Consider the following 26,365-nt stretch of genomic DNA (forward strand, 5'->3'; position numbering starts at 1 on the left):
CAGTATCAGACAGACAGTTTTAGACAGACAGTATCAGACAGACAGTATTAGACAGACAGTATTAGACAGACAGTATTAGACAGACAGTATCAGACAGACAGTATTAGACAGACAGTATTAGACAGACAGTATTAGACAGACAGTATCAGACAGTATTAGACAGACAGTATCAGACAGACAGTATCAGACAGTTTTAGACAGACAGTATTAGATAGACAGTATTAGACAGACAGTATTAGACAGACAGTATTAGACAGTATCAGACAGACAGTATTAGACAGTATCAGACAGACAGTATTAGACAGTATTAGACAGACAGTATCAGATAGACAGTATTAGACAGTATTGGACAGACAGTATCAGACAGACAGTATTAGACAGACAGTATCAGACAGACAGTATTAGACAGACAGTATCAGACAGACAGTATCAGACAGACAGTATTAGACAGACAGTATCAGATAGACAGTATTAGACAGTATTGGACAGACAGTATCAGACAGACAGTATTAGACAGACAGTATCAGACAGACAGTATTAGACAGACAGTATCAGACAGACAGTATCAGACAGACAGTATTAGACAGACAGTATCAGACAGACAGTATTAGACAGTATTAGACAGACAGTAATAGACAGACAGTATTAGACAGACAGTATTAGACAGACAGTATCAGACAGTATTAGACAGACAGTATCAGACAGAGAGTATCAGACAGACAGTATTAGACAGTATCAGACACAGTATCAGACAGACAGTATTAGACAGTATTAGACAGACAGTATCAGATAGACAGTATCAGACAGAAGACAGACAGTATTAGACAGACAGTATTAGACAGACAGTATCAGACAGACAGTATCAGACAGTATCAGACAGACAGTATTAGACAGACAGTTTTAGACAGACAGTATTAGACAGACAGTATTAGACAGACAGTATTAGACAGTATTAGACAGACAGTATTAGACAGAATGTTAGAGGGCTGAATGTTTAGATGTTTTAGGTTGGAAAATACTCCTGCACTCACCACACTGACCAATAGGGAGAGGAAGGGCACCACACTGCTAGAGCACATCACTCAAGACACATGTTTGTGTGTGTGTTCTTACCCTCAGCAGGTGTCAGTACAGTAGTAAAGGCCTCAGGCCCCAGCAGGCCAGCAGACTTGGCCCGCACCGCCACTCTGTAGCGTGTGTAGGGTGTCAGACCAGAGTACACAAACCTCAGGTCCCCTGTGCTGTTCTCATAGATAAACCCTGAGACGCACACACACGCACACACACGCACACGCACACACACACACACACACACACACACACACACACACACACACACACACACACACACACACACACACACACACAGTTCGGGTCAGATCTGCGACCTTCAGTGTTTTTACTTCAGCAAGTATTTTAAATGTAGTGATGTACTGTATGTGTATGTGTGTGTTTACCTGTGGGGCCATAGAGATAGATAACGTAGCTGAAACGTCCGGTAACGATGGTTGGAGGATCCCAGGAGACAGAGACTGACTTAGACGTCACGTTCCATACCAACAGGTTGTGAGGAGGGTCCTCTGGGGCTGCATCACACACATACATATCCACATGGTGAGAGATGGAGAGATAGGAACAGATAGAGAGAGATGGAGAGATAGGAACAGATAGCGAGAGATAGGAACAGATAGAGAGATGGAGAGATAGGAACAGATAGAGAGAGAGAGAGATAGGAATAGATTGAGAGAGATGGAGAGATAGAAACAGATAGAGAGAAAGATATAGACAGAGATATCCCATTGGCAAAAACTGGTTGAATCAATGTTGTTTCCACATCATTTCAACCCCAAAAATCTGTGCGATGAAATTGAATCAAACTCACTGGATTTGCAAAAAGTCAACAACGTAAGGGCATTTTTCACCTAACTTTAACCTAAATCCTCTGACATGGTCTTTTTTGTTGTTGATTTCACATTGAATTCACAATAGCTGACAACACAACCAAATGTAAATCAAAATTAGAAGTTGAACTGACGTCTGTGCCCAGTGGGATGTAGATGGAGAGAGGTGGAGTGTGTGGGTGTGTACCTGACTCAGGCATGCGGACCATGGTGGAGGCGACCTGTCCCTCTCCGTCGGAGGTGAAAGCAGACACTTCGAAGACGTATGCTGTGTAAGGTCGCAGCTGGTCCACCCCTACGGATATTGGTACGGCCCAGGTGGCGGCGGGCGGGACGGCTGACAGGGTGACGGGAGGAGAGGACGCTGTCAGAGCTGTCACCTCTGACGGACTGGGGGTCCCACGAGACAGGATGTCTGCTGCATCCTACACACACACACACACACACACACACACACACACACACACACACACACACACACACACACACACACACACACACACACACACACACACACACACATTTAAGTACACGAAAGACAGAGAGAGAGAAAGAAGCAGACAAACAGAGAGAGAGAAAGAAGCAGACAAACAGAGAGAGAGAAAGAAGCAGACAAACAGAGAGAGAGAAAGAAGCAGACAAACAGAGAGAGAGAAAGAAGCAGACAAACAGAGAGAGAAAGAAAGAGAGACATACGTTGCAGTGTGGTAGCGCTCCCGTCATGATGTCCTCAGCATCCAGCTCCAGTATGCGGACGGTCTGACCAGTACGAGCGTGTTTGGCTTTGACCGCAAACTTGGTGATCAGACCGTTGATGCGGAGTGGCAGGAGCCAAGTGACCACTACAAACGTGTGGTTCTCAGCAAACGCTGTCAGGTTAGTCACCAGGCCTGGGGCTGACAAAGGGATACAGTTGTCTGTTTGTGTAAGTGTGTGTGAGTGTGTGTGTGTGTGTGTGTGTTATTAGTGGATACCTACGAGCCTCAGCAGTTTTGATGTACAGAGACTTGCTATAGGGTCCAATACCAGCAGAGTTTTCTGCTGCAACCTAGACAGAGAGCAAGAGAGAGAGAGAGCGAAAGCAAGAGCGAGAGCGAGAGAGAGAGAGAGAGAGAGAGAATATTAATCATCATTACTAATTCTGGATTAAGTCGTCAGATCTCCACCATGTTAATCTCTACCAGTGGTCAGGGACGTTTATTGATGCAACAGTCACACAACACCAGGCAGGCAGATATACCCACTGACTACAGGGACATCCATAGCACCCTGTAGCCCACTGCTAGCTTGTCTTTGAAGCTAAGCAAGGTTGGGCCTCTCTGGATTGGAGGTCAGATGATGCTGGTTGATGATGATGTAGTCTTAAGGAGACCCCAGCTTCACAGTGACAGGGAGGGCACTACCCTGTAGAGAGTGCCGTCCTTCAGATGTGAGGTTAAAGTGACGTTCGGACTCTATCTGAAAACTATTAACCATAATCACACACAGCATATTGGCAGAATAGTCTGTGGAAAAAGAACAGCATGGCTGATCCATAGATATTTTTACATTATAAATCATTTAATCACAATGAATTATTTAACCATATCAAGAGAATAGTTTCCCTGCCAGAGGCATCAGCACAGAACACACATGCATGGATGGATGCACACAAAGTGAAGACAGATATGGTTAAAACACACATTCTACCATATGCTTACATTACATTTATATTGAATGATGTAAGTGTGATTGATGGGAGATGCTATATGGCTATATAGTGCCCTAATTGATGACGTGAAGGATGAATTGGGAAAAGTGGAATCAGTCAGAATTATTATTTTTGTTAACTTCATTTTACCGTTGTTTAACTCCGCAAGTCAGTTAAGAACAAATTCCTATTTTCAATGACGGCCTAGGAACAGTGGGTTAACTGCCTTGTTCAGGGGCAGAACGACAAATTTGTACCTTGTTAGCTCGGGGATTCGAACTTGCAACCTTTCGGTTACTAGTCCAATGCTCTAACCACTAGGCTATGCTGCCGCCCCCAGAATGACCAGGAGCGGTATGTTGATTTCGTGTGTGTCTGTTAAGGCTTCGTTCTGAAGGTAGGTAAGGAGTCAAGTGCAGGAGAGCAGAAATGTCAATGTCGCGTTTCTTTTAATAGGCAAGTCCAAAAAAAAAGGTACAGACACAATCACCCCCAAAAAAAACACCCAAGACAAAGAGAACTCACAGTTACTCACGGAAGGAGAATAAACCAACGCTCCTTACTATAATAACCACACGTGAATAAACTGAGGAAAGCCTCCACGAGCAACATGAAGATAATCCCGCACAAACCTAAGCGGGGAAACAGGGGTAAATATACACACAGGAATTAAAGCAAATGAAAACCAGGTGTGCATGAACCAAAGACAAAACCAACGGAAAAAGAAAAATAGATCGGTGATGGCTAGTAGGCCGGCGACGCCGACCGCCGAGCACCGCCCGAACAAGGAGAGGAACCACCTTCGGTGGAAGTCGTGACAGTGTCAAAAGTGCAAAAGGAGAAAGCTCTGTGGCTCTACAAGATATCGACATATGATGTGGAAAGCTATGATTTTCAGAGTAGGGCACTGGATAAAGGTGTCATCGCTGGTGTCTTGTTGGATATAAAGGCTGTGTGGTTTATGGATAACATGCCAGGAGTGGTAGACGCACGTAGCTTGACTTGAATGATAGGCGTAAAGAAGGAGCAAAGTCTATCAGTTTTACTGTCGTTTGATGAAGTGATTCTCCCGACTTATGTAAAACTTGGGTATTTGAGATATGCGGTGAGAACGTATGTACAGAAGCCGCTGCAGTGTTACAGCTTGTTGCTGTAATTGTGATGGGAATCACGTTCCAGTTCCTAGAGTGCCCTGTAAAAATGAAGGAGGTCACAGTAGCTAGGATCAGGGCTATCCAGCAGGACTCCTATGTGGAGGCAGTGAAAATAGCTGAAGGAGTGAGTAGTAGAGAGGAGATGGTAGGTGATGTCCCACAGTCTGCAGTGAATTCCATGCAGGAGAAGGATCCCGACACACGAATAGTGAAGAAGGTGGTTGTTGCGTTTATAGCACAAGTGATGAATTGCACTAGTCAAATGAATAAAAAATTTAAGAAGCTAGATATCATTATGAAGGCGGCAAATAGATTTCTGGATCTCCAGGACTTTACAGCCAAAATGTTACGGGGAGTACTGAATGGCGAGGTTTCCCCCTCCCAGGTTCCTGAATCTGTGTAGGGATCTGAAAATAAATTTAAATCTGACTGAAGGAGTAAAAAAATTTTTAAATGATATATTCTTTTTTAAATTCAGGGTAGTAGAGTGAATTTTGGTTAGTGTTTCTGGTAATTAGTATGTATTTGTTCATCCAAAACAGCTTTGTTTTTTGGGATTTTCTTTTTTACTACCTCGTACAGCAGGTGGCAGCAATACACCTTATGAGCGTAGTCTGCCAATAAACCTTGAAGAAGAAGAAGAAATTGATGACGTATGTCGCATAGATAAGCATTGATTGGAACACATCCTACAAAAAAGGTACTCTGAGTGCTGGGAACATGAACAAAATCTGAATACAAGTTTTGGGTGGATAGGCAATGGCATGGCAAGAGAGATGGGGTTGTTTGGGAGGGAGTTTAGCCCCTCTGTGGTTCGTCCTCCCTATCCCACCTTGGTTGCTCCCTCGGACAGTGAAAGATCTAGGGTTGCTTGAGAGGGTAAGAGATGTTGAGGAAGGAATAGATTCAGTTGAAAGTGAACACTTAAGAACACAATACTATGCATCCTTGAATATATTCACATATGGGTCTAAGGACCCTAAAACAGGGAGGACAGGTGCAGCTTTTAGTGTTCCTGAGTTTAAGGTTGCAGTGAAAAAAAGAGCATCAGATCATTTATCTGTTTACACAACGGAGTTGATGGCCATACTCTTGGCTGCAGAATGGGTGGAGGAGGTGAGGCCAGACAGTAGTCATCTGCTCTGACTGCTGTACAGCACTGATAAGCACAAATTAATTTGTGTATCGGAGCAGACAGGATTGTATGAGGGTTTGCAGTGCTTGTATAGGGTGAGACAGATGGGGGTATTTGTGATGATCCTCAGTACCAGCTCATGTGGGAGTAGAGGGGACGGAGGAGGTGGATGTTATCGCCAAGCAGGCTCCTATACATCCTAACGTTGAGGTGAAATTAAAATCAGTAAAGCAGAAGCCAAGGGGTTGATAAAAACAGTGGTTAAAAACAAATGGCAAGAGTTGTGGAAAATGGAGGGAAATGGACGACAGCTGTATAAGATCCAGGAAAAGGTGGGGGCAGGGAGGTCCTCAGGCAGAGAGAGACAGGAGGAAAGTGTAATCACAAGGCTGAGACTGGGAAACACAAGGCTCAATAGTACAGAAGCGGACGCTGATGTGAATTGTGAATCTAATGGCGTTAGAATCAAGGAGAATTGGAATATTGTAAAAAAAAAAGGAAAACGGAGCAAAGTAGTGTACAGTGCTGAGAATTTCCCATCGTATCTTGTAGGAGTACGGTTTGTTAATGAGGAGCAGCTGATCGAATGACCAATCTTGAAGAATCCATTTGAGATATCCAAACTAGTGGAGAGAGTCCTGGGTAAAGTGAAGGCTGTTAGGATCACGAGAGGTGGGCTTGCTTAGATTGTTTGTACTTCTGAGGATCAGGAGGAACGCCTGTTGCGTCCCACCCAATTTGAGAAGTTTGACGTGTCGTGTGTGTCTCTTGAGAACAGGGCACCCCTCAAGGGGGTAATATCTGGTGTCTCGTGGGAAGTCGATGTTGAAGAGTCTATCTGTTCTTTAGATTTTTGATTTGGAGTCTCTCCCTACTCAAGTGCAGTTGGGGTGTACAGTGCATTCGGAAAGTATTCAGACCCCTTGACTTTTTCTACATTACAGGCTTATTCTAAAATGTATGAAAAAGTTTTTCCCCTAATCAATCTACACACAACACCCCATAATGACAAAGCAGAAACAGGTTAAGAAAATTTAGCACATTTTGAAAAATAAAAAACAGAAATATGACATTTAAATAAGTATTCAGACCCTTTACTCAGTATCTTGTTGAAACACCTTTCGCAGCAATTACAGCCTCGAGTCTTCTTCGGTATGATGCTACAAGCTTGGCACACCTGTATTTGAGTTTCTCCCATTCTTCTCTGCTGATCCTATCAAGCTCTGTCCGGTTGGCTGGGGAGCGTTGCTGCACAGCTATTTCTGGTCTTTTGAGATATTCGATCGGGTTCAAGTCCGGGCTCTTGATGGGCCACTCAAGGACATTCAGAGACTTTTTCCGAAGCCACTCCTGCGTTGTCTTGGCTGTGTGCTTAGGGTCGTTGTCCTGTTGGAAGGTGAACCTTCACCCCAGTCTGAGGTCCTGAGCATTCTGGAGCAGGTTTTCATCAAGGATCTCTTGGTACTTTGCTCCGTTCATCTTTCACTTGATCCTGACTAGTCTCCCAGTCCCTGCTGCTGTAAAATGATGCTGCCACCACCATGCTTCACCGTAGGAATGGTGCCAGGTTTCCTCCAGACGTGACACCTGGCATTCAGGCCAAATAATTCAATCTTGGTTTCATCAGACCTGAGAATCTTGCTTCTCATGGTCTGAGTCCTTTTAGGTTCCTTTTGGCAAACTCCAAGCGGGCTGTCATGTGCCTTTTACTGAGGAGTGGCTTCCGTCTGGCCACCCTACCATAAAGACCTGATTGGTGGAGTGCTGCAGAGATGGTTGTCCTTCTAGAAGGTTCTCCCATCTCCACAGTGGAACTCTGGATTGGATTCGGAACTCTGAACTCTGGATCGGGTTCTTGGTCACCTCCCTGACCAAGGCCCTTCTCCCCAGATTGCTCAGTTTAGCCGGGCGGCCAGCTCTATGAAGAGTCTTGTTGGTTCCAAACTTCCATTTAAGAATGATTGAGGCCACTGTGTTCTTGGGGACTTTCAATGCTGCCAAAATGTTTTGGTACCCTTCCCCAGATCGGTGTCTCGACACAATCCTGTCTCAGAGCTCTACGGACAATTCCTCCGACCTCATGGCTTGGTTTTTGCTCTGACATGCACTGTCAACTGTGGGACCTTCGATAGACATGTGTGTGCCTTTCCAAATCATGTGTAATCAATTGAATTAACCACAGGTGGACTCCAATCAAGTTGTAGAAACATTTCAAGGATGATCAATGGAAACAGGACGCACCTGAGCTCCATTTCGGGGCTCATAGCAAAGGGTCTGAATACTTACGTAAATAAGGTGTTTTTAAATTTTTTATAAATTAGCAAACATTTCTAAAAACCTGTTTACACTTTGTCATTATGGGGTATTATGTGTAGATTGATGAGGACTTGTTTAAATTGAATTCATTTTAAAATAAGGCTGTAACGTAACAAAATGTCAAGGGGTCTGAATACTTTCCGAATGTATTATATAAACTTCATAGAGCATTTATCCCAAGACCAATGCACTGTGATCACTGTAAAGCTTTTGGACATGTTTCAAATGTTTGAAGAAGGGAGAATCCGAGATGTCCAAGTTGTGGAAAAGTGTGTTTTAATAGTGATTAGATGAAAATGTGACATGTTGCAATTGTGGTGGAAACCATGAAGCCACATCTTTGGAATGCCCGGCCAGGTTGAAAGAGAATGAGCTGGCCAAAATCAGTGCTGTCCGGGGCATTTCATATGCTGCGCCTGTTAAAAAGGTTGAGGGTTCGAATGGTGCCCCTGAAGAGTCCATGGTGGTGGATAGGCCTTCACTGCAGGCTGCAGGGGTTGCCTTTCATCAGCAGGACCCAGATATTTTAAAGGCTGAGAAGGTGGACTTTGTGGCCTTTATAGCTATGGTAATTAATGGCACTGCCAAAGTTTAAAGAAGGTCCAGGATAATAGATATCATTGTGGATGCGGCGGAGCAGTTCCTGGGACTGAAAGATTTCACAGCGGAGGAGTTGCATGGAGTATTGTCACAAGCCGTACTACCCTCTCAGGCCCTAGAGCCTGAGAAGGGAGATATGGAGATTTGATGGAAGGAAGACGTGGGAGTTTTGTTTTAGTTTTGTCAATTAAATATTTGTTTTGGAGGATTAAGTTTGTTTTCCCTATCTCGTATGAATTTAATTTTTACCTTGTTTTTTCAACCCGTCCAGTTGGTGGCAGCAATACACCTTATGAGCGTAGTCAGCCATAAAACCCACAGAAGAAAAAGGAGAGTGGAGAGGAATTGAATCAGTTCAGTCAGTGGTCCTGAGCCTTTCCCAGCTAGTTTATGCTGGCTAGAAGGATGGCGCTAGTTAAAACTTGTAGTATTGGTAACCATCTGTAACGATAAGCCGGTGTGAATGACCAGTGCATTTGCACTTGCTTAACTGGGCAGCTATCACATGGCACTGGCGCTAGCTAACGTGGCCAATTTGTTCCATCCCACTTAATTATATTTTGAGTAGGAAAGCAGCCTAGATGTGAAATAACTTGTAATATTGGTATATATCTGGATGTCACCGTAATACAGTTTACTGCTTAATGGGGAGAGTTTGCACTGCAAGCCGGAAACACAACAACACGGGGTGTCTCGCTCCTGAGTCCCGATTTCCGAGCACTGCTCTCCTGCAGTTACTCAGAGGGAAGTAGCTAGATAGTGTAGCTAATATCAGGCCAGGGTAACAGCTAAAGCACATTTATTGCTTTTGTAGTCCGATAAAAACGGAATGATTCTGAACACTCCAAGTCTCAACTTCGGCAGACAAGTTTCAAATTATCGCGGAAGCTTCTAGCCACAAGTGTAAACTACCTGGCTCATTAGGTTGACTGACTGAATCGAATCCATTCGTCCCCACTCAACTCTCGCTGCGCCACATATGTCATACATTTTGGGCACCAGGCATGTCTGTATAGCCTCTCCCGTGTATGATTACCTTCTAGATGTGTGTGTGAAAGAGAGCAGAGAGACGTTACTTACAGTATGTTTACTGTATGAGTGTTACCTTGATGTTATAGGTAGACCCTGGTAAGAAGAGGTTGAGAAGGGTCTCAGGGATGTCCAGGTGTTTGGTCACCTCTTTGAAGGTGGGGTCTGGATATGGACACACCTCCTTGTACCTATTAAATTAAATAGAAACAACTTTATTTAAACACCAGATGATATACAAACAACTTTATTTAAACTTTATTTAGAGGTAAATACTGGTGGAATATCAACACTCTATTCCCCCCCTTATAGTGTTATTCCCCTAATAGTGTTCCAGGAGAAGGCTTAATCTGGGTCTACATCATATGCCTCCTTACCTGATGACATAACCGTCGATGCGGGAGTCAGAGGGCATGGTCCAAGACAGAAGGATCCCATTGGAGCCTACCCTCTCCCCCTCTAGATTGGTGGGAGGAGATGTTGGGGCTGGGAGAAAAGGAGGGAGAGGAAAGGAGACGAGACGAGACCTGTTAAGGCCATATTCCCCAAAATCTCCTAAAAATCTGTTATATGTGACATCAGAAAGAATCCAATCCATACCTATCAGTACATACTGCCAAAACTAGGAAGTCCTTTCAACAAATTGGGAGGATGGTGAGAGACATTGTGAAAGATACTGTTGTTGTTTGGTATTGGGTCAACCATCTGTGTGTGTGGGGGTGTTTGAGGGGGGAGAGGGGGGGGGGGGGGGGGGTTATTGGTGTGTGTGACCAGCTTGCTCGATTCTGGTGAACAGACCCTCAGAGCAATGGCATTTCACTGACATTCACTACAGCATCATTCATTCTACTTAGCAAGGCTGGTGTTACCACACACACAAACGTGCACACACCTACCTACAAACACTCACACACCTACACACCGCACGCACACACACCTACACACACCTACAAACACACACACCTACACACAAGGTGGAAGATAATTAACATTATCAGCAGAGGGCAGCAGCAGAACAGAGCCAATGTTTCCTCAGAGCAGGCCACTATCAGTTCAGCTGTAACACATCTCACCGGTCTTGTTGGTGTTGATTATGCGGCTGACCGGTGGGCTGAGGTTGGAGGAGGAGGCGGCGGTCACCATGACCATAAACGCTGTTCGAGGACTCAGACTGGATACGTCAGCCTGAGGAGAGACTGCACGGTCAGAACATGACCACAACCACAGCACAACTACAGTATGTGGTTGTAGATATGTGTGTGTGTGTGTGTGTGTGTGTGTGTGTGTGTGTGTGTGTGTGTGTGTGTGTGTGTGTGTGTGTGTGTGTGTGTGTGTGGAGCAGTCTAACCTGTGAGTGTGTGTATCCCAGGTAGAAGGTGATGATCAGGAGAAGAGTGATGGCCATGCTGGACCTAGCCCAGTTATCCCAGTTAGCTGTTAGCCAGTTACCAGTTAGCCCAGTTAGCTGTTAGCCAGTTACCAGTTAGCCCAGTTACCAGTTAGCCCAGTTACCAGTTAGCCCAGTTACCAGTTTGCTGGTCAGAGGCAGCAGGTTAGAGAGAAAGAGGCAATGTCAGCGTCCAGTGCAACCCATTAGCGCAATGTTAGAGGGCTTAGCGCCATTGTTCAATCCAATGTTGTCAGCAATTTAGCTACAGCAGGTCACGGTGTTACAGCAGTTTAGATCTTAGAGCCGTCGTCCAGGCCTAACGTAGTAACCCAGTCCACAGTTAGCCATGGTTAGCAGGTTAGATTTGACGATATTCAGGGCAGTACATGCCACCATAATGTAGAAACAATTAGAGCAGGAAAGTTACAGCAGTAGTAGTTATAGTCCAGGTCTGGTAGTAACCCAGTCCACCGTTAGCAGTCGTCCAGTGGTCAGCAGTTAGCCGGTTAGGTCAGAGAGAGGCAGGGCAGTGTGTACACCATAACTCCATGCAGGCAAACTCTCTCTCTCTCTCTCTCTAGGGAGAGCAGCTTCACCAAATGAATGATTCAGGGTTGAGCTCAGGAGGTCTACCTAATAAATAATGAGCTCTATTACTCAACCTGTGTGTGTATGCGTTTGTGTTAGGTTACGGTGGGGGTATCTGACACCTGGCTGCTGAGCAAGGTCGGGAAAGGGTGGGATCTGGGTAAGGGAGAGGTATGTGTTAGTATACGTGTGTGTGTGTCTCCATAACTGACTTGTGTTGATGTTTACAGAAGCAGATTAACTCCTGTCTCCACTTCTACTGATAACATCTACTGTGTAATAGCTTCCGTGTGTGTGTGTGTGTACCTGTACGAGTCTGTCGTGTGTGCGGTAGACAGAGACAGTTCCTTGGTTGGGCAGCAGGCTGACGAGGTACTGGTCCACACACCCCTCTGACTGGTCCCAACGCAGAGAGAAGTTCTGAGCAGACACACTAACCACATTTACACCCCGCACACGGCCCGGCACTAAGGGATACAGAGAGAGAGAAAGATAAAACGAGAGGGGGGGAGAGATGGAGGGACACAGAGAGAGAGAGAAATATTTTATGCACATGTATATCTTATTGAGAGACCCCTGCTTAAACCCATGCTTAAAATCAGGGAAGTTGTGGTCACATTAATGTAGTTTTGTGTTACACTCAGGTACCTGTGGTTACAGTCAGGGAGGCAGCTGTCCCTGCCTCTCCTCGTCTAATGTGCTCCACGCTCATGTTGTACATACAGCCATCCCTCAACCCAGTTACTGTAGCAACCTGCCTCTCCTTGGAGACCTCTATCGTATGTGTTTGCGAGCCATTTCCAACAGTTACCCTGTGGAAGTCAAACTGGCCAATGGCAGCGTCCCACCTCACCACGGCACAGGAAGAGTTAACATAGAGCAGAGAGAGGGAACACACACCGGCCGGACCTGCATCAGACAAACACACACGTTAGTATAACATCTGAATACGAGATTAGATGAGCTCTGTCTCAGTCTCTGACTCTCCACAGCTGAGGGTCAAAGCTTACTACTAGGAGCTCTGATATGGCCCTGATATGGCTAGCCACATTAAGTGTTGCCACAAAGAGGTTGATTTGTGTGTGTGTGTGTGTGTGTGTGTGTGTGTGTGTGTGTGTGTGTGTCTTACGTGTGGAGAACTGTGTAGTGACAGGCTGGCTGAAGTCTGATACCAGCAGGCTCAGGACGGTGATGTCATAATCTGATCCTGGGGTCAAACCTCCAACCTGGAGACTGTTGCTATGAACCACCATCTCACGACATGACGACTTGTCCCCTGACGGACACAACAGCAGCTAAGGAGAACACACAGACACAAACACATATACACACACACAATCGGACAAAACATTTGGTGACAAAATAAAATGTTGGTGTTTGTTGGAAAGTTGTGTTTGGGCAGTGACAAACCACAAATCAACGACACAGAGCGAACAGCGCGTCTGTTTTATTTGGACGGAATCTATTCTCTATAGTATACAGTAAGTCAGGGGTTCTCAAAGTGAGGTATGCGGGGGTTTGCGGCCAGAAAAAAAAAAAATATATACAGTCAAAAGTTTGTACACACTTACTCATTCAAAGGTTTTTCTTTATTTTTACTATTGTCTACACTGTAAAATAATAGTGAAGACATCAAAACTATGAAATAACACATATTGAATCAGGAAGTAACCAAAAAAGTGTTAAACAAATCAAAATATATTTATATTTGAGATTCTTCAAAGTAGCCACCCTTTGCCTTGATGACAGCTTTGCACACTCTTGGCATTCTCTAAACCAGCTTCACCTGGAATGCTTTTTCAGCAGTCTTGAAGGAGTTCCCACACATGCTGAGCACTTGTTGACTGCTTTTCCTTCACTCTGCAGTCACCTCATCCCAAACCATCTCAATTGGGTTGAGGTCGAGTGAATGTGGAGGCCAGGTCATCTGATGCAGCACTCCATCACTCTCTTCCTTGGTCAAATAGCCTTTACACAGCCTGGAAGTTGATGTACGAAGGGCTATATAAATAAATTTGATTTGATTTGATTTGATTTATTGGGTCATTGTCCTGTTGAAAAACAAATGATAGTCACACCTACCGCAAACCAGATGGAATTGCATATCGCTGCAGAATGCTGTGGTAGCCATGCTGGTTAAGTGTGCCTTGAATTCTAAATAAATCACGATAGTGTCACCAGCAAAGCACCCCAACACCATCACACCTCCTCCATGCTTAACGGCACCACACATGCAGAGCTCATCCGTTCACATACTCTGCGTCTCACAAAGACACGGCGGTTGGAACCAAAAATCTCAAATTTGGACTCATCAGACTAAAGGACAGATTTCTACCGGTCTAATGTCCTAGTGGTTAGAGCGTTCGGCCAGTAACTGGAAGGTTGCTGGATCGAATCCCCGAGCTGACAAGGTAAAAATCTGTAGTTCTGCCCCTGAGCAAGGCAGTTAATCCACTGTTCCCCGGCGCCAAAGACGTGGATGTCAATTTAAGGCAGCGCCCCGCACCTCTCTGATTCAGAGGGGTTGGGTTAAATGTGGAAGACACATTTCAGTTGAATGCATTCAGTTGTACAACTGACTAGGTATCCCCCTTTCCCATTGCTTGTGTTTCTTGGCCAAAGCAAGTCTCTTCTTACTATTGGAAGGCCTGATTCACGCATTCTCTTCTGAACAGTTGCTGTTGAGATGTGTCTGTTACTTGAACTCTGTGAAGCATTTATTTGGGTTGCAGTTAACTCTAATGACCTTATCTTCTGCAGCAGAGGTAACTCTGTGTCTTCTTTTCCTGTGGCAGTACTCATGTGAGCCAGTTTCATCATAGCACTTGAAGAAACTTTGAAAATTCATGACATTTTCCGGATTGACTGACCTTCATGTCTTAAAGTGATGATGGACTGTCGTTTCTCTTTGCTTATTTGAGCTGTTCTTGCCATAATATGGACTTGGTCTTTTACCAAATAGGGCTATCTTCTGTATACCACCCCTACCTTGTCACAACACAACTGATTGTCTCAAACGCATTAAGAAGGAAAGAAATTCCACAAATTAACTTTTAACAAGGCCCACCTGTTAACTGAAATGCATTCCAGGTGACTACCTCATGAAGCTGGTTGAGAGAATGCCAAGAGTGTGCAAAGCTGTCATCAAGTCAAAGGGACGCCCCCTTTGAAGAATCTCAAATATTAAATATATTTAGATTTTTTTAAACACTTTTTTTGGTTACTACATGATTCCATATGTGTTATTTCATAGTTTTGATGTCTTCACTATTATTCTACAATGTAGAAAATAGTAAAAATACAGAAAAACCCTGGAATGAGTAGGTGTGTCCAAACTTTGGACTGGTGCTGTATATATTTTTAAACTGGGTGGTTCGAGACCTGAACGCTGATTGGCTGACAGCCGTGGTATATCAGACCGTATACCATGTGTATGAAAAAATATACATTTTTACTGCTCTAATTACATTGGTAACCAGTTTATAATAGCAATAAGGCACCTTGGACGTTTGTGATATACGGCTAATATACCATGGCTAAGGGCTGTGTCCAGGCACTCCACGTTACGTTGTGCATTAGAACCGCACTTAGCCATGGTACAGTATAAATACAAAAAGGTGTATCTTAATGCTACAGAATACAATTACATTCTAGAAGATTCTGTGCTTCCAAATTTGTGGCAACAGTTTGGGGAAGGCCCTTTCCTGTTTCAGCATAACAATGCCCTCGTGCACAAAACGAGGTCCATACAGAAATGGTTTGTCGAGATCGGTGTGGAAGAACTTGACTGGCCTGCATAACCCCATCGAACACCTTTGGGATGATTCGGATCACCGACTGTGAGCCAGTCCTAATTGCCCAACATCAGGAGGCTGCTATAGCAGCAAAGAGGGGACCAACTCCATATTAATGCCCATTATTTTGGAATGAGATGTTCGATGAGGACTTTTGGTCATGTAGTGTATATTAGCCATATACCACACACCTCCTCGGGCCTTATTGCTTAAATATATAAATTATGTAAAAATATATATGCACTACATGGCCAAAAGTATATGGACAGCTGCTCGTCAAACTACTCATTCCAAAATCATGGGCAGTAATATGGTCCCCCATTTGCTGCTTGAACTAGATGTTGGAAAATTGCTGTGGGGATTTGCTTCCATTCAGCCACAAGAGCGTTGGTGAGGTTGGGCACTGATGTTGGGCGATTAGGACTGGCTGATGTTGGAACAGCTCTTGCTGAGCCACTCAAGGACATTCATAGACTTGTCCCGAAGCCACTCCTGCGTTGTCTTGGCTGTGTGCTTAGGGTCATTGTCCTGTTGGAAAGTGAACCTTCACCCCAGTCTAAAGTCATGGAGCAGGTGTTCATCAAGGATCTCTGTACTTTGCTCCATTCATCTTTCCCTCGATCCTAACGACAGAGCCTGGACTCAAACCCCCAATCTCTAGAGGCACAGCTAGCACTGCGATGTAGTGCCTTAGACCACTGTGCCACTCGGGAGGCCCAACTTATATTTTAATACATAAATGCACTGTCATTTAAGCTATAACCCTCCTATTATGTTGCGGGTCAATTTGACCCATTCCCACTTTGAGTTGTCTTAAATATTAGTTAAACTCTCCATGAAATTAAATGACTTTTCCTAATTTAGGGTCAGGAACCTAACTTCAAAATGTGGACACGCTGTTGTGTTGTGGAATGTCTGTGTAGATTTTGTATACAAACATGATGTTGTGGATCATTTTGACTCGGAGGCTTTCATGTGTATAGATATTTCCACAGGTCCAAAATAAACAAGTGTCTTTGATGTATTTTGTTTTGACTGCTTCTGGTTACATTTTTATGTTTGGGTGAAAAGGAGCTTTCCCATGCTTCTCCTTCTCAGTGCGAAAGCAGCAGATCTCTGACACAGACTCAAAAATGAGCTCCAAACAGAAAATGCTTATTTTTGTGAAAGGAAATATGTTTAATAAATAGTTCTTAAATATAGAGTTTTTGAAATCAAATGTTCTTGTATTTCTTCTTTCTGAATGATCTGACAAAACAAAATAAAGTTTTGGCAGTTTTTTCTTAATTCTTCGACTGTCTTGAGTGTGTTTAAACTGTACGGGTCAATCTGACCCATAGCACAATTTACGGAATTATTTTTCAGCAAAGCACAAGGGTTGAATGGCAAATCAGCAGTTGGAACAATAACAAAGCGATTTACTCACTACTGTTTCTGTAAAAAGCTGAGGGATGGGGCTGGAGAAATGTAATCACTCTCAAATTCATAGACAGAGATATGGATGCAAGGACTGACCATCCTTGAAATCAAAATTATAGTTTTAACCAGGTTTTGAGGCTATACAGTGTTTGTTTAAATGTGCTTTGTTTACAAACATTGGAGTAAAACAAGCTTATATTTGGGCACAGTTCATGAGGCATTTATAAATGATATTCTTCAAGAATCAATGGCTACATATCATAAAATTATAAGTACAAAAATTGATGTAGAAACTGCTGATTGCCCCTTTAAAACTGCTAAGTTTTCTCTCTGCCTCATGGAAACCTTTGTGGAATGCAGGATGTTAGTTTTAAAGCTGCACCAACAAAAAAATCTCTCTGTCCTATGACAAAATGTGTGGAATTACAGGAAATGAAATTGAAAACTGCAAAATGTTCCTTCCCAGGGCCCAAGACTTGGTTATTTCAGCCATGCACTGCCAAAGTCATAATAAAACTCCTTGCATGCTATTTTGTTATCTCACTGGAGTAGTGTTCTGATTATGAGGGGGTCCCTGATGAATTTGCTATCGCAGTAAGTCACAAACGTCCAGCAGTAAGTCTGTGTGTGTGTTTGTGTGTGTGCGTGCATGCGTGCCTGTATAGTGCTTGGTCATTCTCCCTGGCGTTGGCTCTGGGGGGTCATACATCTTTAAAGTGCAGGTAACCAGAGCCGCTCTGCGCTGACGACAGTCGCTAGGCAACCACCAGGTGAGTGTGTTCTCTGGAAGTCTGCAGGTGAGTTTTACTTGACCCCCCGTCCTGCTTCCTCTTATAAAGAACTAATTCTGTATGTGTGTGTACGTGCGTACGTGCGTGTGTGCGCGTGCGTGTGTGTGTGTGCACACGTGTGTGTGTGTGTGTAACTGTGCGTAAAGGGATTCATATTTATGGGTAAACTGAGACAGCTGTTGCTAATAACAAATCATAGAGAAAAGAGGAGAGGAGAAGAAAGGGAGGAGCAGAGTAGATAAGATAAGAGAAGGAGAGGGGAGAGGAGAAGAAAGGGAGGAGCAGAGTAGATAAGATAAGAGAAGGAGAGGGGAGAGGAGAAGAAAGGGAGGAGCAGAGTAGATAAGAGAAGGAGAGGGGAGAGGAGAAGAAAGAGGTTAAGGGAGAGGATATGATGGTGTCCTACCTTGTACCCCTCCACGCCCCCTGCTGGGGCTCCCCAGCTCACAAACACTGATGAGGTCACATCCTCTTCGACCAGCAGCACATCCTGTGGGGCTCCTGGGACTAGAGAGAAACCCCAATCAGGACATCTGTTCTCATATCATTCATTCAACATTCGCTTCACTGCTCACCACCATCGGAATTAATTGTTCTAGGTTTGCCGTGTGTGTAATAAGTAGTGTGTGTGATGTGTTGTGGAGCTGTGTGTTCAGTGCAGGTGTGTGTGAATATGTGGTGTTTGCATGTATGTGTGTGTGAGAATACATTAATGCATTACATTTTCTTCTTGACCTTAACCTGGAACATATACTGGAGATAAACTCTGAACAGCTCAGTTCCTACTGGAACCTCCCAAGATAGGTCACTGCTGCTTCCAGACAAATATGTGTATGTGTCCATAACTCACTGGTGTTGAAGTCTACAGAAACCTGTGTACTCCTCCTCTCTCCATTGCTGCTGATAACATATACTGTGTAATAGCTTCCTGGGGAGAGGTCCTCAAACCTGTAAAACCTACAAACAAACAAACAAACAAACAAACAAACAAACAAACAAACAAACAAACACACACACACACACACACACACACACACACACACACACACACACACACACACACACACACACACACACACACACACACACACACACACACACACACACACACACACACACACACACACACACACAGTGTTACCCAAACAACAAGTGGAAGCTGGACCAGCCAATAAGGACACATTGTGCCAGGAGGGTAGGACACACCATGGCTCCTGGGCTGACAGGTTCAGCTGCTGATTGGAGGTTTGGTTTATGATTGACAGGATGAAGCCTTTGACAACGTCCCTGGCCTGGGTCCAGCCGACTGTCACAGACGATGTGGTCCTACTGAGGACTGATACCTCCACTGGACTGGGAGCTAACACACACACACACACACACACACACACACACACACACACACACACACACACACACACACACACACACACACACACACACACACACACACACACACACAAATGCTGATTAATAAGAACCAGAGAGACAGGTGTGTGTGTGTGTGTGTGTGTGTGTGTGTGTGTGTGTGTGTGTGTGTGTGTGTGTGTGTGTGTGTGTGTGTGTGTGTGTGTACCTGTAGTGATGCTGAGTGTGACAGGGGGGCTGTCTGTGAAGGACTCTTTCTCCGTCCTCAGAGAGAAGTGGTACAGCCTGCCTGGTAGCAACCCAGAGAACACTGCCCTCGGAACACACACCTTCTGGACCTAACACACACATATACTGTAAACACATTATATAGACACTCCGCCACATAAACCCATTATATAGACACTCCACCACATAAACCCATTATATAGACACTCCACCACATAAACCCATTATATAGACACTCCACCACATAAACCCATTATATAGACACTCCACCACATAAACCCATTATATAGACACTCCGCCACATAAACCCATTATATAGACACCCTGCCACATAAACCCATTATATAGACACTCCGCCACATAAACCCATTATATAGACACTCCACCACATAAACCCATTATATAGACACTCTGCCACATAAACCCATTATATAGACACTCCACCACATAAACCCATTATATAGACACTCCACCACATAAACCCATCATATATACACCCCACCACATAAACCCATCTTATAGACACTCCACCACATAAACCCATTATATAGACACTCCACCACATAAACCCATTATATAGACACTCCGCCACATAAACCCATTATATAGACACTCCGCCACATAAACCCATTATATAGACACTCCGCCACATAAACCCATTATATAGACACTCCGCCACATAAACCCATTATATAGACACCCTGCCACATAAACCCATTATATAGACACTCCGCCACATAAACCCATTATATAGACACTCCGCCACATAAACCCATTATATAGACACTCCGCCACATAAACCCATTATATAGACACTCCGCCACATAAACCCATTATATAGACACTCCACCACATAAACCCATCATATATACACCCCACCACATAAACCCATCTTATAGACACTCCACCACATAAACCCATTATATAGACACTCCACCACATAAACCCATTATATAGACACTCCGCCACATAAACCCATTATATAGACACTCCGCCACATAAACCCATTATATAGACACTCCGCCACATAAACCCATTATATAGACACTCCACCACATAAACCCATTATATAGACACTCCACCACATAAACCCATTATATACTGTAGACACTTGACCACATACAGTCACACACACCCTGCTGCCGTACCATGAGTGTGTGGTGGCAGTTGAGACAGATGACTTCATAGTTGTGTCCGCGTCCAGGGGCTGGATCCCACAGCATCTCTACTGACGACTCTGTTACTGAGCCTTCTCTCACACTACTGGGAGAGGCCAGGCCTACACATACAGTTGAAGTCAGAAGTTTACATACAATTCAGTTGGAGTCATTAAAACTCATTTTTCAACCACTCCACAAATTTCTTGTTAACAAACTATAGTTTTGGCAAGTCGGTTAGGACATCTACTTTGTGCATGACACAAGTAATGTTTTCCAACAATTGCTTACAGACAGATTATTTCACTTGTAATTCACTGTATCACAATTCCAGTGGGTCAGAAGTTTACATACACCAAGTTGACTGTGCCTTCAAACAGCTTGGAAAATTCCAGAAAATGATGTCATGGCTTTAGAAGCTTCTGATAGGTTAATTGACATCATTTCAGCCAATTGGAGGTGTACCTGTGGATGTATTTCAAGGCCTACCTTCAAACTCAGTGCATCTTTGCTTGACATCATGGGAAAATCCAAAGAAATCAGACAAGACCTCAGAAAAAAATTGTAGACCTCCACATTACTGGGTCATCCTTGGCAGCAATTTCCAAACGCCTGAAGGTACCATGTTCATTTATACAAACAACAGTACGCAACTATAAACACCATGGGACCACGCAGCCGCCATACCGCTCAGGAATGAGACGCGTTCTATCTCCAAGAGATGAACGTACTTTGGTGCGAACAGTGCAAATCAATCCCAGAACAACAGCAAAGGACCTTGTGAACATGTGGAGGAAACAGGCACAAAAGTATCTATATCCACAGTAAAACAAGTCCTATATCGACATAACCTGAAAGGCCGCTCAGCAAGGAAGAAGCCACTGCTCCAAAACCGCCATAAAAAAGCCAGACTTCGGTTTGCAACTGCACATGGGGACAAAGATCGTACTTTTTGGAGAAATGTCCTCTGGTCTGATGAAACAAAAATATAACTGTTTGGCCATAATGACCATCGTTAGGTTTGGAGGAAAAAGGGGGAGGCTTGCAAGCCGAAGAACACCATCCCAACCGTGAAGCCAGGGGGTGGCAGCATCATGTTGTGGGGGTGCTTTGCTGTAGGAGGGACTGGTGCACTTCACAAAATAGATGGTATCATAAGGCAGGATAATTATGTGGATATATTGAAGCAACATCTCAAGACATCAGTCTGGAAGTTAAAGCTTGGTTGCAAATGGGTCTTCCAAATGGACCATGACCCCAAGCATACATCCAAAGTTGTGGCAAAATGGCTTAAGGACAACAAAGTCAAGGTATTGGAGTGGCCATCACAAAGCCCTGACCTCAAACCTATAGAAGATTTGTGAAAAAGCGCATGCGAGCAAGGAGGCCTACAAACCTGACTCAGTTACACCAGCTCTGTCAGGAGGAATGGGCCAAAAGTCCCCCAACTTATTGTGGGAAGCTTGTGGAAGTCTACCCGAAACGTTTGACCCAAGTTAAACAACTTAAATGCAATGCTACCAAACACTAATTGACTGTATGTAAACTTCTGACCCACTGGGAATGTGATGAAAGAAATAAAAGGTGAAATAAATCATTCTCTCTACTATTATTCTGACATTTTACATTCTTAAAATAAAGTGGTGATCCTAACTGACAGGGAGTTTTTACTAGGATTAAATGTCAGGAATTGTGAAAAACTGAGTTTAAATGTATTTGGCTGAGGTGTATGTAAACTTCCGACTTCAACTGTACATACACACACTTCATCACCGTCAAAATCATCTGAGGAGATGGAAATATGTGTGTGTTTGTGTGTACTCACGTGTCCTGAGTGTGTGTGTTTGGTATGCTGGTCCGGTCCTGTGTCGGCTGGTGCTGTAAACACTGAGATGGTACTCCGCCCCTGGAGTCAGGCTGCCAACTGTTACTGTGTGCTTACCTGGGGGGAATGGCCACCAATCGCATACACCCTTACACACACACACACCCTCACACACTCCCTTACACACACACACCCTCACTCCATCACACACACCCAGTACTGGTCTCTGGACATACAGAACCACAGAACTGCTTCCGACCGAGAGAGGGACAGCTGCCTGCATGGGGCCAGGCTCTACACAAAGACAGGAACACACACACAATGAGAAAGAGATACACACAGTATGATGGAGCAACACCAACATTTCTTGAAACTTCGACTTGAACACACGTCTCTGTGGGCCTACCTGTTCTGTATGTGGTGCTGATCTCTTGGCTCTTGTTCTCTCCTCTCACTGAAGCCACACCCACCTCGTAGTTCTGCCCTGGACTGAATATGGCCAGGAACACACACCTGGACTCATTTACCCACAGTTCCATGGAGCGGGCCTGGCTGACGGGGCGTAGCCTAACATAGTACCCATCAGGGCTTTCACCTGACGGGGCGGACCAGCATGCTGTCAGTTTCTCCCCTCTGCTAGACACAACCACACCACCTGGGGGGCTCACCGCTACCCACACACACACACACACACACACGCACGTACGCACGCACACACACACACACACACACGCACACACGCACACACGCACACACGCACACACGCACACACTCATTCAACATTATGCTGTAAAAAACAAGTACACCCGAAGCGTTACACAAACACAGACTTTCATACCAGTGTATAGGGTCAGTTCCTCCCCTCCACAGCTCTCCACACCGTGTTCTGTGACTGAGTCAACTCTGACCTTGTACTTCCTGAACCCCTCCAGTCCTGCAATCACAGCGGACCTGGAGCTGCTAGCCACAACCATTCTCGTCTCCTGGCCTGCGGCTACACCCTCCCAGCGAACCAGAAAGCTCCACCGCACAGCATGCTGGGAGTCTGGGGCTGTCCAGCTTACTGTGATCTGACTGGCTGTCACGTTGCTAATGGTGACGTTTCGAGGGGGAAGGGGCCGTGTGTGACAAGTCTGCGCGCTCCCCAGGCTCCATGCGGCCCCAGTAAGGTGGGAGGCTCTGAGGGACAGAGAGTAGACCTTGCCTGGGGACAGGCCTGGAACTTTCAGCCCTCTGGAGAATAGAGACACTGGGACACGGCCTGCAGTCCACCTCTCCTTCTCTTCCCCATGTTTTCCCTCCTTTTCCTCCTCTACTTGGTATTGGACATAGAGCTGGGGGGCAGGGTGGGAGGAGTTTACGAATGTGAGGTCACTCCAGTGAAGCTCTGCATCTCTCTCTGTTACCTCCACCAGGTCAAAGTTGAATAAAGGAGGGAGGAGAGGGACTGAGAGAGAGAGAGAGAGAGAGAGAGAGAGAGAGAGAGAGAGAGAGAGAGAGAGAGAGAGAGAGAGAGAGAGAGAGAGAGAGACACAGGGTTAGTGGGTGTTGGGCAGGGGTAAAGGGTTATTAGGGTGTTTATTTACTCTGGTATTGAATGTATTAATGCATACTTTCCCAGTGACAGATAAAAGGTAAAGGAATGTGGCAGAAGAACGAAGTCAGGAAGTAGCCTAGTCCAGTAGTGTTCCTCTGTAGAGCAAAACAGTCCGTCTGATTGGCAGGCAGTGATGATGATGTTATAGCACTCGTCAGGTTGTAGGAGGAGCCATCAGACCAGCGGGGCAGCCCCTCATCCTGTCAAGACAAACAACAACAAAAAACGTCAGACACAGTCAGACACAGGCTGAGAATGTCCCAGTCATCAGCTTTAAATCACAGACTAACACACTCCTCTGTAAGGAGGAAGCTAATGTGTCTGACTGTTTAGAAAGCAAACACCATTCATGCTAACACAGCCATTTATCTCACTCACATGCATATGTGTGTGTGTGTGTTACCAGTCTGTCGTTGAGAGCGGTCCAGAGCAGTAGTATGTTGTTGTGTGTAGTCAGGTGAGAGGAGAGTAGGAGGAGGTCTCTCTCTGTTTTAACATTCACCAGGTGTCCTCCTGAAGCCATGCCTGTACAGGTTTTCTGGGCGTCGCCCCACGACAGGCTCCGCCTACTCACACTGTAGCAGCTACTTCCACTCGTCAGCCAACCAATGGGACACTGGGCTGAGGAGAGACAGTGGTCAACTCACGGTCAACTTAGACATACAGCGGTCAATGTTAATTACGTGTGTGTGTTGTACCTGTCTCCATGGTGGTGTGTAGTCTCTGGGTGAGGCTGATGTTGAGGTGTGTGAGAGGCGTGGTCAACTCTGCTGTGATGCTGTAGTGTGCTCCAGGCCGCAGACCTCTCACTGCGTACGAAGAGGTGTGTGTGTGGGCAGAGTGTGTGTGTTCAGTGTGTGTGTATTCAGTGTGTGTGTGTTCGATGTGCGTGTTGTGTAGACTAAGAGCAGTGAGGCTCTGTCTGTTCTGTAGGCTGCAGGTCAGGAGAGTGCTGGTGGTGGTCACCTCGACACGGAGAGAGGAGAGGGGGACAGGAGCTACACAGTGGTGCACGCACAAACACACACACACACACACACACACACACACACACACACACACACACACACACACACACACACACACACACACACACACACACACACACACACACACACACACACACACACACACAAACCTGTTACAACATGCAAAAGTATAATTGTGAAACAGTAAACCATTCAATTTAATCCATCATCTTTTAACTTCTGTTTCATAACAGGACCGTATAGGTCAGCGGTCAGGGTAAGGCTCACCGATATGAAAGGTCTTAGTCTTCAGTGCGGTATTGTTTTTGATAGCTTTCAGCGTGATGTCACTTCCTCCTGGCTCCTTAGCCAATCGCAGAAGCAGCCTGCAGTCAGGAGAACACTCAGAGCGGCCAATCGGATCCAGCCACACCTGAAGGGTTGGGACAGAGAGTGGTTTAGTGGTTGCGATATGGTTGTGGTTGTCCGGTGGCTGTGCGGTATGACCGTGAGGCTGGGTGCTGGTTGTATGGAGCAAGTGTTATGGTTGTGTGGTGGTTTACGTTCTGACCGTGAGGTTGCGTGCAATCTGGTAGGAGACGGTGTACCAGTCTGGATCCTGACTGGTGGGGAAGTGGCCAAACACAACCTCAACAACCACGCCCGCAGGATCTGACCACTGCACACACAAGAGACTGACCACCTGGAAAGAGAGCGAAAGAGAAAAGAGAGACTTTTCAACCTCAGAAATTCTATACATAGCTCAGACTGCAGGTGTCATTTTTGAAACTTTGGCACAGACGGTTAAAAGAAAAGTGTTGTGATAAATCAGAACTGTTTCACCTAAAATGTATAGCTAGAAACTGCGTGTGTGTAGTTGTGTGTGTGTGTGTGTGTGTCTTACCTGGATGAACCCTGCCAGCAGCCACATATGCACGGTTCCATCCATGGGGAAGCCTGGTAATCTCATCAGCACACAAGAGGAATGGCATTCACAATCATCTATAGATGGTACCACAACATACACCCAATATCAATGTTGCTTTGAAATCAGAAACTCCTGGATGTTTGTATATCCCATCTATGTACCAAACAGCGAAGAAACTACACTGCCAGAGGTTCCAGTAAGGACTGAGGTTGTCAGAGCTCTGTATAAGAGGAGTGTATCACAGCTGAACTACACCAGAGTAGTCCTTCCCAGTGACGCAACACAACTTTGAATTTAGCGCCCCGCAGCAGCTTTCTGAGAAGCAGAGCCTCGTGTGGAGGCGTGCACAGTCCCAGTCAATCAGTGTGTGTGTGTGTGTGTGTCGCTAACACCAATTTGTTCTGCCCCTGTCACCCTTCCTCTTTGTTGGGATAAGAGCAGGTTACTATGACAACTAGGCTTACAGCCATTGAGAGAGGAACACATG

At 45.1% G+C, this 26,365-nt stretch overlaps 2 protein-coding genes across 2 annotated transcripts in view; both read right to left on the reverse strand.

Moving 5' to 3' along the window:
• The window catches only part of LOC115196699 (phosphatidylinositol phosphatase PTPRQ), a 41,277-nt gene extending 21,778 nt beyond the window's left edge, over positions 1-19,499 (reverse strand). Inside the window, exons 1-15 of the mRNA XM_029757538.1 lie at positions 19,384-19,499; positions 19,014-19,167; positions 18,658-18,764; positions 18,214-18,314; positions 12,933-13,098; positions 12,452-12,712; positions 12,110-12,270; positions 10,899-11,010; positions 10,203-10,311; positions 9,902-10,016; positions 2,880-2,949; positions 2,598-2,797; positions 2,089-2,326; positions 1,458-1,586; positions 1,114-1,260 (exon numbers count right to left, since the gene is read on the reverse strand). Coding sequence (XP_029613398.1) covers positions 1,114-1,260; positions 1,458-1,586; positions 2,089-2,326; positions 2,598-2,797; positions 2,880-2,949; positions 9,902-10,016; positions 10,203-10,311; positions 10,899-11,010; positions 12,110-12,270; positions 12,452-12,712; positions 12,933-13,056 — 1,666 coding nt within the window. The 5' untranslated portion in view covers positions 13,057-13,098; positions 18,214-18,314; positions 18,658-18,764; positions 19,014-19,167; positions 19,384-19,499. The remainder of the gene's footprint in view (positions 1-1,113; positions 1,261-1,457; positions 1,587-2,088; positions 2,327-2,597; positions 2,798-2,879; positions 2,950-9,901; positions 10,017-10,202; positions 10,312-10,898; positions 11,011-12,109; positions 12,271-12,451; positions 12,713-12,932; positions 13,099-18,213; positions 18,315-18,657; positions 18,765-19,013; positions 19,168-19,383) is intronic.
• On the reverse strand, positions 17,689-26,081 carry LOC115197756 (fibronectin-like). The gene is made up of 15 exons (XM_029759560.1): positions 25,855-26,081; positions 25,522-25,653; positions 25,239-25,383; positions 24,681-24,980; positions 24,386-24,603; positions 23,999-24,182; positions 23,224-23,832; positions 22,792-22,980; positions 22,386-22,679; positions 20,552-20,682; positions 19,384-19,513; positions 19,014-19,113; positions 18,658-18,764; positions 18,214-18,314; positions 17,689-17,709 (listed from the first exon to the last, which is right to left on the reverse strand). The coding sequence occupies exons 1-15, from the start codon at positions 25,918-25,920 to the stop codon at positions 17,689-17,691; spliced, it is 2,727 nt and encodes a 908-aa protein (XP_029615420.1). The 5' UTR covers positions 25,921-26,081.
• Positions 26,082-26,365: the final 284 nt, after the last annotated feature.

This window comes from Salmo trutta, chromosome 7, assembly GCF_901001165.1.
Source record: "Salmo trutta chromosome 7, fSalTru1.1, whole genome shotgun sequence".
In the NCBI taxonomy this organism is placed as follows: Eukaryota; Metazoa; Chordata; class Actinopteri; order Salmoniformes; family Salmonidae; genus Salmo; species Salmo trutta.

What these genes read in the sequence shown, in the direction of transcription:
- LOC115197756 (XM_029759560.1), bottom strand. Translation starts at nt 25,920, where the DNA reads ATGAGATTACCAGGCTTCCCCATGGATGGAACCGTGCATATGTGGCTG. An exon ending in CAGCACCACATACAGAACAG is followed by an intron (nt 22,680 to 22,791) that starts GTAGGCCCACAG and finishes GTCTTTGTGTAG; the next exon opens with AGCCTGGCCCCATGCAGGCA. An exon ending in AACACACACACTCAGGACAC is followed by an intron (nt 20,683 to 22,385) that starts GTGAGTACACAC and finishes CTGTATGTGTAG; the next exon opens with GCCTGGCCTCTCCCAGTAGT.